The sequence below is a fragment of the Neolamprologus brichardi genome, chromosome 15 (assembly GCF_056152115.1).
Source record: "Neolamprologus brichardi isolate AB-2024 chromosome 15, ASM5615211v1, whole genome shotgun sequence".
NCBI classification, from domain to species: domain Eukaryota; kingdom Metazoa; phylum Chordata; class Actinopteri; order Cichliformes; family Cichlidae; genus Neolamprologus; species Neolamprologus brichardi.
Genome location: NC_142118.1, coordinates 10,169,055 through 10,183,998, shown reverse-complemented (window position 1 = coordinate 10,183,998; position 14,944 = coordinate 10,169,055). Strand labels below are relative to the sequence as shown.

General features: G+C 40.4%; 2 protein-coding genes across 5 annotated transcripts in view; one reads left to right on the top strand and one right to left on the bottom strand.

Moving 5' to 3' along the window:
- LOC102777664 (protein EFR3 homolog B) overlaps positions 1 to 7,849 on the top strand; it is a 30,302-nt gene extending 22,453 nt beyond the window's left edge. For 3 of the 4 annotated variants that reach the window (XM_006797087.3, XM_006797086.3, XM_006797088.3), the window contains 15 exons: positions 38 to 173; positions 263 to 424; positions 1,545 to 1,656; positions 1,736 to 1,787; positions 2,120 to 2,292; positions 2,404 to 2,479; positions 2,660 to 2,821; positions 3,114 to 3,245; positions 3,323 to 3,390; positions 3,499 to 3,626; positions 4,193 to 4,284; positions 4,380 to 4,428; positions 4,632 to 4,738; positions 4,864 to 4,913; positions 5,045 to 7,849. In XM_006797087.3, the coding sequence (XP_006797150.1) occupies positions 38 to 173; positions 263 to 424; positions 1,545 to 1,656; positions 1,736 to 1,787; positions 2,120 to 2,292; positions 2,404 to 2,479; positions 2,660 to 2,821; positions 3,114 to 3,245; positions 3,323 to 3,390; positions 3,499 to 3,626; positions 4,193 to 4,284; positions 4,380 to 4,428; positions 4,632 to 4,738; positions 4,864 to 4,913; positions 5,045 to 5,150 (1,605 nt within the window). In that variant the 3' untranslated portion in view covers positions 5,151 to 7,849. The remainder of the gene's footprint in view (positions 1 to 37; positions 174 to 262; positions 425 to 1,544; positions 1,657 to 1,735; positions 1,788 to 2,119; positions 2,293 to 2,403; positions 2,480 to 2,659; positions 2,822 to 3,113; positions 3,246 to 3,322; positions 3,391 to 3,498; positions 3,627 to 4,192; positions 4,285 to 4,379; positions 4,429 to 4,631; positions 4,739 to 4,863; positions 4,914 to 5,044) is intronic. The other variant, XM_035910536.2, reaches the window with a different exon arrangement.
- Positions 7,850 to 8,913: 1,064 nt separating this feature from the next.
- On the bottom strand, positions 8,914 to 13,607 carry LOC102778327 (pro-opiomelanocortin-like). Its single transcript, XM_006797089.3, is given in 4 exon segments — positions 8,914 to 9,337; positions 9,340 to 10,030; positions 10,695 to 10,856; positions 13,483 to 13,607. Coding segments are annotated over 3 exon segments (840 nt in total). The 5' UTR covers positions 10,815 to 10,856; positions 13,483 to 13,607; the 3' UTR covers positions 8,914 to 9,308.
- Positions 13,608 to 14,944: the final 1,337 nt, after the last annotated feature.

The following is a 14,944-nucleotide window of genomic DNA, read 5'->3' as shown; positions in this document are numbered from 1 at the left end:
AATAATTTCCTCTGTTCTTTGTTTCTTTTTCTTTCAGTCTCAGCACTCGCACTTGGTAATCCAGCAACTTCTCGGTCACCTGGATGCGAACAGCAAGAATTCAGCCACGGTGCGAGCTGGGATAGTGGAAGTCTTGCTGGAAGCAGCTGCCATTGCAGCCAGTGGTTCTGTAGGTAAGTTGCAATCCTCCAAGGTCATGTAAAGTCATAAACACATAGAGATGTGAATTTTTTTTTAAAACTTATAAACGATGTATTTGCAGGTCCCACAGTGCTAGAGGTGTTCAACACCCTGTTGCGGCAACTTCGTCTGAGTGTAGACTACGAGCTAACCGGCTCATATGACGGCAGCACCAACATTGGCACTAAGATCATCAAAGCTCACGAGGAGAGGCAGTTGCAGGAGGCTGTAATCAGGACCATTGGTGAGTCTGAGTGCTTTGTATTTGCTAGTGAGGGAGTGTTTAGTAGATGTATGTGCAAGTAGTAATTGTTATTACTAGGTATGTGTGTGGATTGCTGCAGATGCTATTTGGCAACAGAATATTAGTTGGTTATATTATTATTCAACTAGTATGTTGCCATGCTCCAGCATGGTTTGGCCTGTTTTTGCTGTTATTAAATGATAGGATGCTTTTATAATGCGTTGTGTGTAGGTGCATTAAAGCAAAAAAACAAAAACAAAAAAATTACAGCCAATTTTAGCCTGTTGTTGCATGGTTGCCAGGCAACCTTATAGCATCATAATATATCACACATAGTTTCTGGATATAAACTAGATGTTACTGCTGTAAAATAAAAATGATGTAATACTTTTAAAAGTTGTTACAGGAGCATAAATGCTAAGAACAGGTCATTTTAGCCCATTGCTAGGTGGTTGGTTGGTAGGTAGAAAATATCTGGTATACATAAGAACCTTCAGGGGCCTGAAATATATCTGTAAGCTGACCCTAGCACTGCTGACATTAGCAAACAATCAGAATCCAAATATTTTAATAATCCCTAAGAAAAGTATGTAAAAATATCCACATGATTGAAAAGAAAGCTTTTAAAACAGGCGGACACTCTTAAGTACAAAGTAAAGGACAAAGAAATAAGTAAGAAAAAAATTTAAGTAAAGAGAAAAAACAGGAGCAACTGAAACAGGCTGCATGCTGGTTGATGCATGCTCACTGAGTTTCAAATAATCTGATATTGTGTGCATGGATTGTTCTGGTTGGCTACACATTTCAGTGACATTTAGAGTGCGTCTCGATTATTGGAGTGACTAACAGTTTCAAATGGTGTTTAAATTACCTAGGTAATATTTGTATAGGCAGTGTTTAATGTCGCCTATTTAATTAAACTCACTTTGAACTCTTCTGAGTGTTTTCCTATATCCAGGCTACTCCACTAGTCTTGTTCTTTTTCTCCTGTTTAAACAAATAGTAAATGAGTCCCTTGGAGAATTCCTAATTACTAATATAGATTTTCTTTCTTTTCTTTTTTCTTTTGTTGAACATTTTATTTCATTTGGTACAAACTGTCTGGTTCTGTCCCTTTCAGGTTCATTTGCCAACACTCTACCAACTTACCAGAGATCAGAGGTCATGCTCTTCATTATGGGAAAGATCCCTGTTCCTGGAATTCACCTTACTTTGCCCTCCTCGGACTCTGGGTAAGTTGACTCAAACAGTATTTACCTGTATGTTGGTAAACTTAAGCACACAGTCTTTATTTGCTGTTTGTAATTCCAGGCCTGAGGGTACCAGGATGATTCAGGTTATGTTACTCAAGTCCTTGGTCCAGGTAAGTTATCATTTCTCAACGATTTAATTTTTAAGAAACTTGTGGATCTTCATGAATTTATAAAGACTGCCACGAAATGCGTATACCCATCAAACCGCAAGATTGTAAAATCAGTGGCCTTGTTAGGCTTTATGGGCAAGTTCTTGATCTTTGCTAATGAAAGTCTCACAAGTGTCACTTAAACTAAGATAGTTTGCGACACATTCACAGCATAAGAGTCTCTCAAGTTATTGCTAACTTGTGAAATTATAACCACACTGCAGTCACCTTGATGTTCCAGTGCATGTTCAGTTTTGTAAACTATGTGTGGGATTTGATCATCCCCCTCGTAGGTAACGGCAGGTTTCCAGACTACCAACATGCTGACAGCGCTGCCCAGCTCTTTCTTGGAGCCCCTGCTGTCCTTCTCTCTAACCGAGGATCCAGAGGTCCGTCTGTTGGTGCTCCAAATCCTCCTCAGTCTCATTGACAGGCATGAAAACAGGCCCAAGTTTGCCAATATGAGGTGTGTGATTGTGTATGCAGGAAGATTGAAGGGCTGAAGTGTTTTTGTACTTCCCTTATAAACCCATACTTCAGTTACAGTTTGTGTCTCTTTGGTCTTCTTTCTGTGTAGCAGCATCTCGGACATCTCTGTGCTGAAGCTCAAAGTTGACAAGTGCTCCAGGCAGGACAATTTATTCATGAAGAAGGTAATTTTTTAAATTTATTTAGTTGACAACCTGTTCTGCCTGCTGAACGACATCCCTGTGAATTATGTAAATTCACATAAACATTAAATATTTATTTTAAAATAATTTTGACAATAAATCTTTACACCAATGTTAGAGACATTTCGAGTTCCATTTACCCTGCGCTTCATCCATTCACAGCATGGCCAGCAGCTATATCGCCACATCTACCTGGGCTGCAAGGAGGAGAGCAGTGGCCGGGAGCACTACGAGACCCTCTTTGCCCTGTTAGGTCTTCTCAGTGTAGAGCTGGCCAATGAAGAGGTGGTGGTGGACCTGATTCGCCTCGCACTTGCCTTGCAGGTATAAATGTAGAGTTTTAAGTAGGCTGTTTATTCCCCAAGCTGCATTTATCTACTACATTTGTACTACAAGATGAAAAATATCCTAATCGTGGCTTAGAAAGCGTCAGTTTCACAGGTATCATTTCACAAATGACACTGACCATCAGCTGTAACACTGGGACAGTGTCATAGCTGATGGTTTAAAATCAAAAACAAATAAAACAACCAAACATTACAAGATGAGAACAAATCCCTCCATCCTTCTGAGGTAGGGTGTTTCACAGTGCGGTGTCTCTCTGTTTCCTTTCCAGGATCTGGCTCTGTCCACCGACGAGGCTCTGCCTGTTTATAACCGCTGTGCTGTTCATGCCCTTGTCGCCGCCTACCTCAACCTCATTTGCCAGCTCACCACCGTCCCAGCCTTCTGCCAGCACATTCACGAGGTGTGTGTCTGACCCTCTTTGCGTGTCTGTGTTTTAATGCTAACTGTTTGTTTATGCCCTGACTCTCTGCCTTTCAGGTAATTGAGGTGAGACAGAAAGAAAGTCCTTACCTTTTGCCCGAGGCCGTCTTTGTTGACAGTCCAAAGTATGTACCAGCAATGTACTGCAACCCATAAGTGTTTAATTTGATATTCAGATACACAGTAATCATTTTAAATTCCTGCTTTTGAATGCAATTTATTTTTATTCCTAGATTGCATTCTTCACTGGACAAAGTAGAAGGAAGTGTTTTGTTCCTCCAGTCAAAGATCACAGAGAGCCTTGGAGGAAGTGGTTATAATACCGAGAGACTCGCCACACCTTATGTCCCTCAGTATACTGGTAAGGAGTCTAAAACTAGTCGTTCGGACGCAAAGGTCTTAATTTCTCTGTTTTTTTTTGTTTATATTTCCTCTTTTTTTCATGTCACTGTGCCAGTAGCAGCTGAGATTGTGAGCATTTTGTTTTCAGGTTGATGATGAATTATCTTTCCATTTGTTCATCCCTTCTATTCTTGAGAAAATTGCTTTAAAATTTGGTTGTCAAAGTTATCCGCTTGGACTTGAAGATGGACCCAATACATTCTGGTGGTTCCTGAGGTTCACTGTGACATTCACATTCACATTCACAAAGATGTCAGAAGTCATGGCATTTTTTATTCTAAAGGTCAGCCTTACTATAATATAATACTCTTCTATTATTTAAGAAAAGGGGAGATTGTTACCATATTTCATATTTGGTCAGATGGTCTGAGTTGGTGCCATCAATCCTCTGTACCCACCTTGAAGCTGTATTAACACTGTGCAGAGTATGGACAGCATGACTCGGGCGGTTTGCAGAGGTATATGAACATGGGGTGAAAAAAGTTATTGAAAAAACTCAATAAATTTTCTGCACTCTGCTTCCAGATGAGGACCGTCTGTCCAAGAGAAAGAGCATCGGTGAGACCATCTCACTTCAGGTGGAGGTTGAGTCCCGAAATAGCCCAGAGAAGGAAGAGGTAAAAAAAAAAAAGACTTCACAACCTTGTACCCTGTACCCTCAAATGTACACTGTACAAAGAAGTTTAACATAGATTCTTGTTCTGGTCTGCAGAGGACTCCAGCAGAGGAGATCACATTTGAAACCCTGAAAAATGCCATTGGTAAATCCACTCTCTTCATTTGCAAAGCCCTTTTTATTAGTTTACAATGATGGATTGATGTTCTAAATGTTGACGTAATTTACCAAAGCATGACAGCAGGGAACAAATGCAAACTACTTTTGTATAAAGTGTCAGTGAACTTTGCCTTGATGTTTTCACTTTGAGGCATGCGCTACATTATATTGCTTTTTGTCTCCCTCTAGTGGACAGTGTGGGTATGGAGGAGCAGGAGAGGGAGCGGAGGAGACAAGTGGTGGAGAAGTTCCAGAAGGCCCCCTTTGAGGAGATAGCTGCCCACTGTGGTGCCAGGGTATAGACCCCTACCCCGTTGAAAAATAAAAAAAAAAACTGCTTGTGTTTGTGTATGGGTTTTTATTTTTTTATTTTTTAAGAAGGTCTTAAATGTATTGTTTTGATGTCTTCTGTCCCTTATAGGCCACACAACTGCAGAGCAAACTAAATCAAATCTTTGAGATCACAATCAGGTAAGGGACAGAGCTTTGGGATGGGAGTAGTCAATAATAATATGGATGGCAGTCATTTTGACTAACAGGAGAATACCTGCATTTTTATGTTTTGGAACTAACAGCTTTGTTTTCTTCCTCTTTCTGTTCAGACCCCCTCCCAGCCCATCTGGAACCATTTCATCAGGTTATGGCCAAAGCCAGAGTCGATCTGTACCCATTTACGAGATGAAGTTTCCTGACCTATGTGTTTACTAAACTACAAAGTCTTCAGCAACGTAAGCGTACAGTAGAGCCTTCAAGGACAGAAAAGATTTGAAAGGGCAACCGATCCTCACTGTAAAATCGTCTTGACCGTGGAATCAAATAGCCACAGTGCACGTGGGACAAACTCAGCTGTAACTAAAGAACACCTCTTAGCTGTCTGAGATTTTATTTTAGCCTCTGATTGCAACAAAAACAAGCTCACCAGTGTCTATATTGAGCAGGAAAACAAACGTATTTCACTCACTTCTACTGCATCAGTTACTCATCCCTAGAGACTGGTTAGGGACCCCTGGCAGCCACCGGCCTATTGGGAATAATATGCAATCCCCGATCGGTTGGCGAGTGGTTGCTGGAAATTGATGGCACTTGCCTGGTGAAATTGGTTGCAAAGAGAGTTCACCTTCAAATAAACGTTGTGCCTAAGCGCTGAAGCCAACATGTTTCAAAAGGTGCAGCTTTTACTTTGAAGACAATTTCACAGCTGCTTAGTAAGTAGTTGGCGAGTGTTTGCAGATAAGCTGGTGCCTTCTGTGCAAACTAAAGACAACCTCCTGCATCTGCCACCAACTACTTGCTGGCAGTTTGCTGGCATATTCATTTCTCCCTAGCAGCCGGTGGTCTCCAGGTGGTCTCCAACCAGTCTCTAGGCCTGTGTGACTGGGGACTGGGATGTCTGTAGAAACTCCACTGGTTGGATTTTCAAATTAGAAATTGTCAAGAACTGTGAGGGGAAAACTTGACCGACTGGATGTTATTTATTGTCTTGAGAATGAGTTGAGTAGTCGCATGCCTGCGACTGGAAACTTTTTGATAGCACTATTATTCTTGTGCTTTTTTTTTAAACTTGTTTGTCCCTTCCAGGGTGCCATACTACCTTTGATCACAAAATTAGATTGCTAGACTGCTTATTAATATTATTATTATTTTTATTTTTTTCAATTGTTTTTATGACCAGAAAGAGTGTTTGTGGAAACTGAAACATTTTAATTTACTTGATTGTATTTGTGTGTATGTCTGATTGTTGTATAGACATAAAGGTAATTATCCTAATCTCCCATGCCACTTAGCTGCTGAGCATCCATCTTTTAGGCTTTATTGTAGCTTGGTTTTGCCTTCTTAGTGTTACCCAGAAGTGCTTTTTCGCCTCTTTCTGTTTCTTTTACCTAAATATTAATCTATTTAGTTAAAACACATTGCACCAGTCATGACCACACTAAAGGATTTACAGCAATGTTTACCAGATCAAATGCTAAAAAAAAACGTTTATTTTTCTCCCCTTTCCATATAAATGTGTACATACAGAGGAATATATAAATCTTTAAGCTGATGTACAGCATAAGGATGTTAATGTGCGTGTGTATATATACTGTATATTCTAATTTTAGACTGCCTCTGCACTGGTTGTGTTCATAGATAAAAGAGAAATCCACTTAGTATTCAGATAGACAACGTTAAAATCTCCAATAAGTAACCAGCAGCACGTGAAATCCTAACATCTGAGCAGCCCACAGGAGAAATTTGCATCATCTCAAGGCCAGTATGTCACAGCGACTAATAAAGGGTTACCGAGGCAATGCTGGAAAAAAATAATTTTCAGCTTTACTCAAACAGGTTTCATTACCATCACCCTGACCTGCATTGTTACCATTTACATTCTCAGTCCTGCTGGAATGAGTTTGCACTATGATTTTTTTTACTATACCGCAGCTTTTTCAGCTGCATGTCTCAGCAAGATTCAAAAACATCCAAAAGCCCAGTGTGTGCACAAACACACACACAGGTATAACAACAAGTATGATGGCAATAATTTGTCAAGAGTCTGGCTAACACGGTCCAACTGTAGGTAGCAGATCATGTTTGTGTGTTTTTAAATTGTGCCTGCTGTTGTTGTGGTGCTGTGATGGTTCAATTTTGTGACATTTTTAAGAGACCGCCCCACACTCTCTCTCCCTCTGTGCTGCTTCTGTGAGTGAACCACACCCGTTCCAGCCGTTTTGCTACCATCTTGTTCAGGACAGAAGACGGTGTCTAGTTCATCCCTGTCATGAGCATTTCGACTGGCTCTTCTTTTGTTTTTTCTGTTTTTAAATGTCATGTCCTGTGTATATCCGTGTCAGCACATGCCAGTGTATGTGATCGTCTATTCACGTTTACCCCTTTTTGATCAGTGCGTGAGTGAGCGTATTTATGTGTCTGTGCTAACGCTCGTACAGGTGTGTGCGTGTCTGTGTCATCATTACCGAAGACCAAGCTCTCCAGACGTGGTTTACAGTTCTGTCCAGTGACTCTTTCCACCACTTTAATGCAGAAAAAGCTACTTAAGAGCCGTGTGCAGCTGTCTAAACCTTCCAGTTACACCTTGTAAAATTGTGTTTTCAGCATCTTGAACTTGGCAGTGAAGACCTGTAAATCTATCAGTCCGCGTGTCGTCATTGCATCGCGTAATGTAATATTAACTGACGGTAATCCAAACTTACTTTTTGTCATTACATGTCTGGTTACTAGCTCTGTTTTACAATTTAGTGATGTAGGTCAAATCTATTCTGTGAACTTTGCACTTTAAAAACTGGAATACCTAGTGAGAAAGGCAGCTTTTACTTGGAGAAAATGCCTTATGCGTGTCATACCTGACTTTGCATGCTAGTGGATGTTACCGTGTTGTAGAATAAATTTATCTCTAACCATGAAAAGTCTGTCCTCGTTTTAATTTGCCTGCTAATGGAAACTCTCTGAGACGAAGAAGGGGATCATTGTTTGGTAAAAACCAAATTAAATCCGGCACCACTATTCACCGAGTCGCAGTGTTCAAAGTAATGTTTACTTCAATTACCTCCTGTTGAGGTCATCTGAGTACGTGATCCATCTCCCAGCACGTGAGTAGCACATTTTTCCTATACTGTAGCATTTTCAAGGATCTGAACTCACAAGCTCAAATTCACGTCACACTATTATTTATTCTGAGCCTGATGTCACAGTCAGCTATGAAATTAAACGGTCTGAGAATTAAGAATTAATTAAGCAGCTGAAGCTCAGAGTCGTGCTGATTTTCTGTGGTTATGCTTCAGGTCCAGTGGGTGGCAGTCTAAGTCTGGCTGCATTTTCATTAAACTTATGTACAATCATTCATGGACTCTTTAAGTCCTAAAAAAATAAGAAATTATTTATCTCATTCTATTATAATGGGTTAATGCAGATGGTATGAAGGATTTTATGCATCCATACTGGAGACAGTGGAGCTGAATGAGTCTGGTAGAGAAGGTGCTCCACTGCTGTCCAGTAAAGATGTTCAGATCATTACCTCTGAATAAAGGATACTCCACCATACCCACAAGTTTAAAAGAAACTCAAACTCACCTTGTTGTTAAAAACATTTAAATCCTGTTTCTTGTATTTTATCAGTCTTAATATTCAGAATTTTGTCCATTCTGCTTCCCCTAAATTCTCAGATTTGTCTAAAGACACAGTACTGGGTAAAAGTATTGAGTCACCCCTCGTGTCTTCATAGTTTGTTTGTTTGTTTTTAATTGACCTTGAGCAACATTTCTCCAGGCGTTCAGATCTTATTTATTTATTTATTATGTTTTCCTTGTTAAATTGGGTTCCAGTTAGTTCAATGTATTAAAAATGCCCTATAACGCAGTTTGACAGACATAACAACTCACACTTGATGAGAGCTCACAACTTGTCAGCTCTCATCAAGGTTTTGCTTAATAAATGACCTTAGGCAGAAGATTCCATGTATTATTTGCCACAAACAGGATCTTTAATATTATTTTTTATTTACATAAAGACATGACTTTTTAAAAACTGTCTCAACAATTTATTTCCTTACAGTCACCTTTGACCTCGCTGTGACGGTCACTGTTCAGCTTGATTCTTCATAAAGTTAAGATGAGTATGCTCTCAGAATGCTTTGGATTCGAGGCCAAGAAGTTGAAGGCAGTCAGTGGGTGCGTCAGTGTTTTTATTCAGCACAACACTGCCTAGCTTAGGTTTTAATGAGAGAAACTTTGGCCCGTGAAAGACATTCAATAACATGCTAAAAGATAGCAACGAGTTTGTGTAATTTAAAATTAAGACATGTGGTTACTAACATGCAATGGCTATTTGACTCTCTGAGCTATCCGCCTCCCCTGCTGAATCTTCCATTTATCCCATTATTCTCTTCACATCTTTAAAATGTTCCTGAAGAACTTGGCCAGCTGCCCCTGAGGTTTCTCCTCCCACGGCTTCATAAAGCCGCCGTTACGTTTGGATGCAGGTGGGCTGCCCCATCTGAAGTGACTCATCTTATAGGTCCTATCTTTCCTCTCCTGCAAGCTCAAGGGGCTTTGTGATTTGGAGCTGTCCCTGGCCCTCAGCAATCCCTGATTTTCATTACTTCCTCCATCAATGTCCCCCTCCGCTTCATCTTCGCTACTGCTCAGCTGTCTGCGAGCCTGAAAGGGAAAACGGCCCTCAGAGGAGCTTCCTCCTTCCAGAGAAGAGGCAAAGACTTTAACAGGTCGGCGTTTACGGCCCGAGGGCTTCCCCCAGCGGAAGTGCTCCATTGAATAGGAGCGTCTCTCATCACTGCGGGCCTTCAGCTTTGGCTCTCGCATCTTAAGTCCTGCTGGTTTGCCCCAGCGGAAGTGCTCCATTCTGTAGGAGCGCCGTGCGTTGCTGCGGGCTTTCAGATTTGACTCGGATATTTTGTCATGGGAAGCCAGTGTGGCTAGAATAACTCTGAGTAAGAGGTCATCTTCATCATCATAATCATCACCACCACCACCACTATCACCAGCATCAGCATCACTATCAACCTTCAGGGCCAATGCACTGAGCTCTGGGATTTCAGTCTGGATCACAGACATGCAGAGGTGAACACAGTCCTGTGTGGAAGAAATGGCAAAGATAATGTCATACAGAGCAGAAAGACTTGAAGTTCCCTGACAGCTGCTGGTGAAGTCATAAGACTTGGCATGATAGGAAAAAATCCTCAAAACCAACAACATACAAACAAACAAAAATTCCCTTTATTGCTTACAGGAGTCAAAAATTACAGATGGCTTTTCTAGGTTTTAAATTTAGTGTTGCATTGATAAAATAACTGCAGCTTGTTCTGTATCCAAACACACCCACTTAAGGCTATTATCACATGGACAACTCAAGAAACAAGAAATTTCTTACATTTAAGGACTGTGTTGACTAATCTTTTCAGCTTTCACATCAACTTATTTGTCAAAGAAAGAAATTGTTCACTATCACCACAGATCTCCTGGCTTTGCCGGGGGGAAAGGAAGTAATGTTATATTTTCTAAGTACTTCTAAGTACTCATCACCTTGACACTAACAAAAAAAAAAAATTTGTGGAAGCGATAATTTTGATTAAAATGTAAGGTTTACTTACTTACTTTTAATTTGATCAGATTCCATTAAATATAATGTTTTACATTGCACTTACGGATGAGATGAAAATGTGCAACATAGGGCTCCGATAAGTTTTCTTGGCCAGTGATGACGATCTAAAAGAAGAGGCAGGGCTGTTCGACCTACCAGTATCCTCGCCTTGTTGCTCAGGTCCTTGCAGATGGAGTTGTCCCAGCATACTGACTCAAACCCGGGGATGCACACAAATGCCATCACCGCCACCAACAACCAGCACTGGCACACCATCTTCAGCCCGGTGCACAGGACACCAACTCGACTGGGGTGGAGCTGCAGAAGTGAAGCCACAGTGGGGAAAGCTTTGAGTCTCAGCAGACAAAAATATTCATTAGTCATCTTGAAATGTTATTTTGTGAAGAAATACAGTAGGTGTCTCTTAATAATTGCGCTTGCGTAACACTTTTCGCCCGTCCTTATGTAACGTGACGTGTTTGAACACTACCTTCGAAATAGCCAGAGAGCCGAGCTGGTGTGTCATGAACTTAAACACGTGAACTGAAACAACAATGTTCTCTTTTTGGTGTTTGTTTATCAGGAGCACATGCGTTTTATTTTGTAGGTGTCAAACATGTGGCAGTATTTTTATTTTTCAAAGGAAGAATCTTCAGCACCGAGGACTGTGTGAAAATGATCAGCAGGACTGATGAGGTTCAAAACAGAGGAGGGACAGGGCAGGGTCTTTTGTTCCTTTGATGGGTTCATTTCATGTGAGATTTAGACTGAAAATATATGAAGATTTTATAAATGATGATTTAATTTATCTACAGCTAAGGCCCTGTATGAAAAAGTAATTGCCCCGTAATCTTGATAACTGGTGTACCACCCTTGGCAGCAAGCGAAGCATGAACTAGCAATGATCCTTTCACATAACTATGGAGGAATTTTGGTCCACTCTTCTTTGCAGAATTGTTTTAAATCAGACACATTAGAGGGTTTGAGCCTAAACAGTCTGTTTAAGGTTATGCCAAAGCATCTTAGTCTGATTTAAGTCCAGGCACCGACTAGGCCACCCAAAAACCCTTCCTTTAGGTTTTTTTCAGAGGTGGACTTGCTTGTGTGTTTAACTCAAGTGTGGTTGGGTTTCAAGACATGAACTGATGGCCTGACATTCACCTTCAGGATTTTATGTTCGGGAAGCAGAATTCATGGTTCTATCAGTTTTCCAGATCTTGAAGCAGCAAAAACCATCACGCTACCACCACCACCACGTTTGTCTGTTGATATGATTTTCTTTTTATTTAATGTTGTGTTAGTTTTACACCGCACATAACGGGACTCTAACCTTCCAAAAAAAAAAAAAAGTCTTTTCAGTCCGCAAAATATTTTCCCAGAATTCTTTGGGATCATCAAGATGTTTTTGGGGAAACAATGCATTTTTATATTAGTGTGGGTTATATTTGTCCAATAATAAAAAAATATGTGATGTTGTGAAAGTGTGACAAATATGCAAAACAAAAAGCTGAATGAAAACTAATTCAGCCAGGGGGGGGCAAATCCTTTTTCACAGCACTGTGCACTGTTCTCTGTGTGCATAGAGCAACTAGCTGGGATCCTGATGTCACTGTCTACCGCTGCGAGGCTGTGTTATTCTACTGCCAATAAATTCAAGCTTCCTTTTTTGAAAACACAAGGAACTATGAAGCAACTTTTGTTATTCAGCAACAGGACTGCAATGTTTTTTTCAGTCTTGACTAATTGAGGACAGACGTAGCTACGTTGACATCACCCACCCAATGGGTTGTGGAGTTCTGCTTTGAAGCTTTCAGATGAGCATTTTCTGTCAATCGGACGCAATAAATAAAAGTGCTAAGACATTAGGGAGTTGTCTGTCTTTCTTTCTTTCTCTCAGCCTGTTGCAGCGTACAGACTATAACTGGGTTGAGAGAATAGAGAGAACAGTATTGCTGCTTGTGTTCAGGGACAGCCAAAGGAAATGTTCATAATTCTGATAAAGGACTTCCTTTCAGACATAAATTTCTAGCAGGGATTTCAAAATAGACCCTAAAATTCTTTCATTTTCTGAGCTCAGAGTTGTTTTCCTGCCTGGAAACCAAGTAGGAAAAAAAATGAATCTAATTGTCTCAATAAAACTTAACAAAAATACACAACAATAATAACAATAAGTACTTTTTGAAGTGCGCTACTTTATTGAAAATGAACAATTTGGTTATTCAAGTCATGAGGATGAATATCCTCTCATGCTTCTTATTGCTTTTTCTCTTTTCTATACTCTCCTATTTCCAATCAGTCTCGAGGACAGCTTTCTTATTATAAAAAGGTAATATCTATAATATGAAACCGAAGTGCAGTATATAAACCCCATGTTTACTGCTTTTGGTTAAATCCGACACACTGCCAGTCATCTGATGCTTCACAGATGTTGAGAAAAATCCTGTCTCATGTGTAAAACTTTTCCCTGGGCGCGTTAACCGTTTTAAGATGTAAACAATATTTTTTCTTTTCTTCGCCGGGGTATTGGATTTTTCTCGCTTCCTCCTTCATTATTCTAAAGAGTGAGTCCTCGGTGAGCCATTGTCTTTGCAAGTCTGGCAGAGACTCGTCTTCCTACTGAATGACTCACAGCTGAGCTGTGCTCTCCACAGACAGACACCGATAAAAGACGCATGAGCGCTGCAATCAAAATAAATTCAAAATTGTACGTGTGAAATGATTTCTACTGTTTTGTAAGTTAGATCACCTTTTGTTTACATTAAAGGAAAGCTGAATTCATCATAACTGTGTATCCTTTGCTGCAAGCACATCATATAAAATAGTAGAAATTCCCAAATTCATGAATAAGGGAGTTTAGCAAATAAGTTAATTTGAGCTCATCCAACAAGTCACGCCAAACAAGCAAGTTAAAAAAAAAAAAAAATCATATAAATATATTTGTTACCTTTTTCAGATGCTTTCCCTCCTCTTGCTTTTGTCACTCCTTTTGTCCACAGATCCTCCAGACTGGTGACTCTAAACTGTGGTCCCTCTCCTCCTCTCCTGCTTTCTCTCTGCTCTTTGAGAAATGCTCAGTAGGAGAGGGTCTGCTGTTGCTTACTTAAGGGAGGAAAGCTCTTTTTATAGACATGTGAAGTAAAGCGTCTCAAGGCCTCGGGGTGTGATTGAGGTAAAGGGTCTCCTGCTCCTTCTCTTGATGGGGAGGAGTCGTGCATTTGTGGAGTTTTGCGTATGGTATGTTTAAAGGCTTCCCACACACTTTTTAATCAGTAGCGCGGTTGGCTTCATCAGGCGGGTGATGAGGCTGTGGTTAACTGGTTAACTTCCCCCCCTCTTTGTAATCCTTCTCTAATTGCGACACAGTCTTGAAACCCTACAAATATCCTGGATTTCTTGAAAGCATGTTTACGTTATCGTATACTGATTAAAAAGAAACACAACTGCTGTTCATTAGCGGACCCATGTCCACGCTTTAAATCCCTCAAAGGTCAGCCCTAATCGCTGACATCATTACCCTCTGAGCAACAGTGAAGAGTGCCAATCGATTTGACTGATTGGATCGTTTCTCTGTGGTTCTCGTTTTGACAAGGCGTGCATGTATCCCTGCGTGAAAACTTCATTATGAGGACCTGACTCACTGTTTGGACGTCACGAGTGGAGCTCAAGTGCGGATGATACACACAAACAAAGAAATAAACACACGTGGTGCTTGTAAAACGGAAATATTGTGCAGCTGAAGCTTTAGTGCCATTGCCAACACATTCTGCCGCTCGTTTGCTGCAGGGTTAGGTGCACAAGGACAAGCCACACAGAACAGCACAAGTGGAGAACAAGCGCCCATTGTAAGAGATATAGAACACTTTCCTTTCATAAACCGGCCTATCTCCAGCTATTTGTTAGTATTTTATAGCTGGAAGGACACAGTGAGTGAAAAATGAGACAGAAGAAGCTCATATGATTAAAAAAAAAAAGGTCTATTATATTGAATTACAGATGCATGTGGGTCAGGTTGCTGTGCTCAATGTCAGAGATATGTGCCTGAATTGACCGTATTGAGGATACCTCCTCTGACTGCCATCATACAAAGCAAGAGTAGAAAAAAAAATGCACATATCGTGACCTAATTATGTCTTTGGCTATTCTTAATATAAGCATCCACAGTCTGCCCCCTTCAACTACTCATCAATGAGCAACAGTCTTTTCTGACTACCTGCAAACATGTGAACTATTACTTTATGGTACAGTTAAAACAGAAAAATCAGCCCAAATGACCTTAAAATGATACGTTATTGTCTTATGTTGACTACCTAAAGTAAGTTTTGCCACCTTTTCATTGGAGGTTCATCAGATATACCTGTTCACCTTCTCGTTGACACAAATATCTAATGAGTGATGCACATACAAAG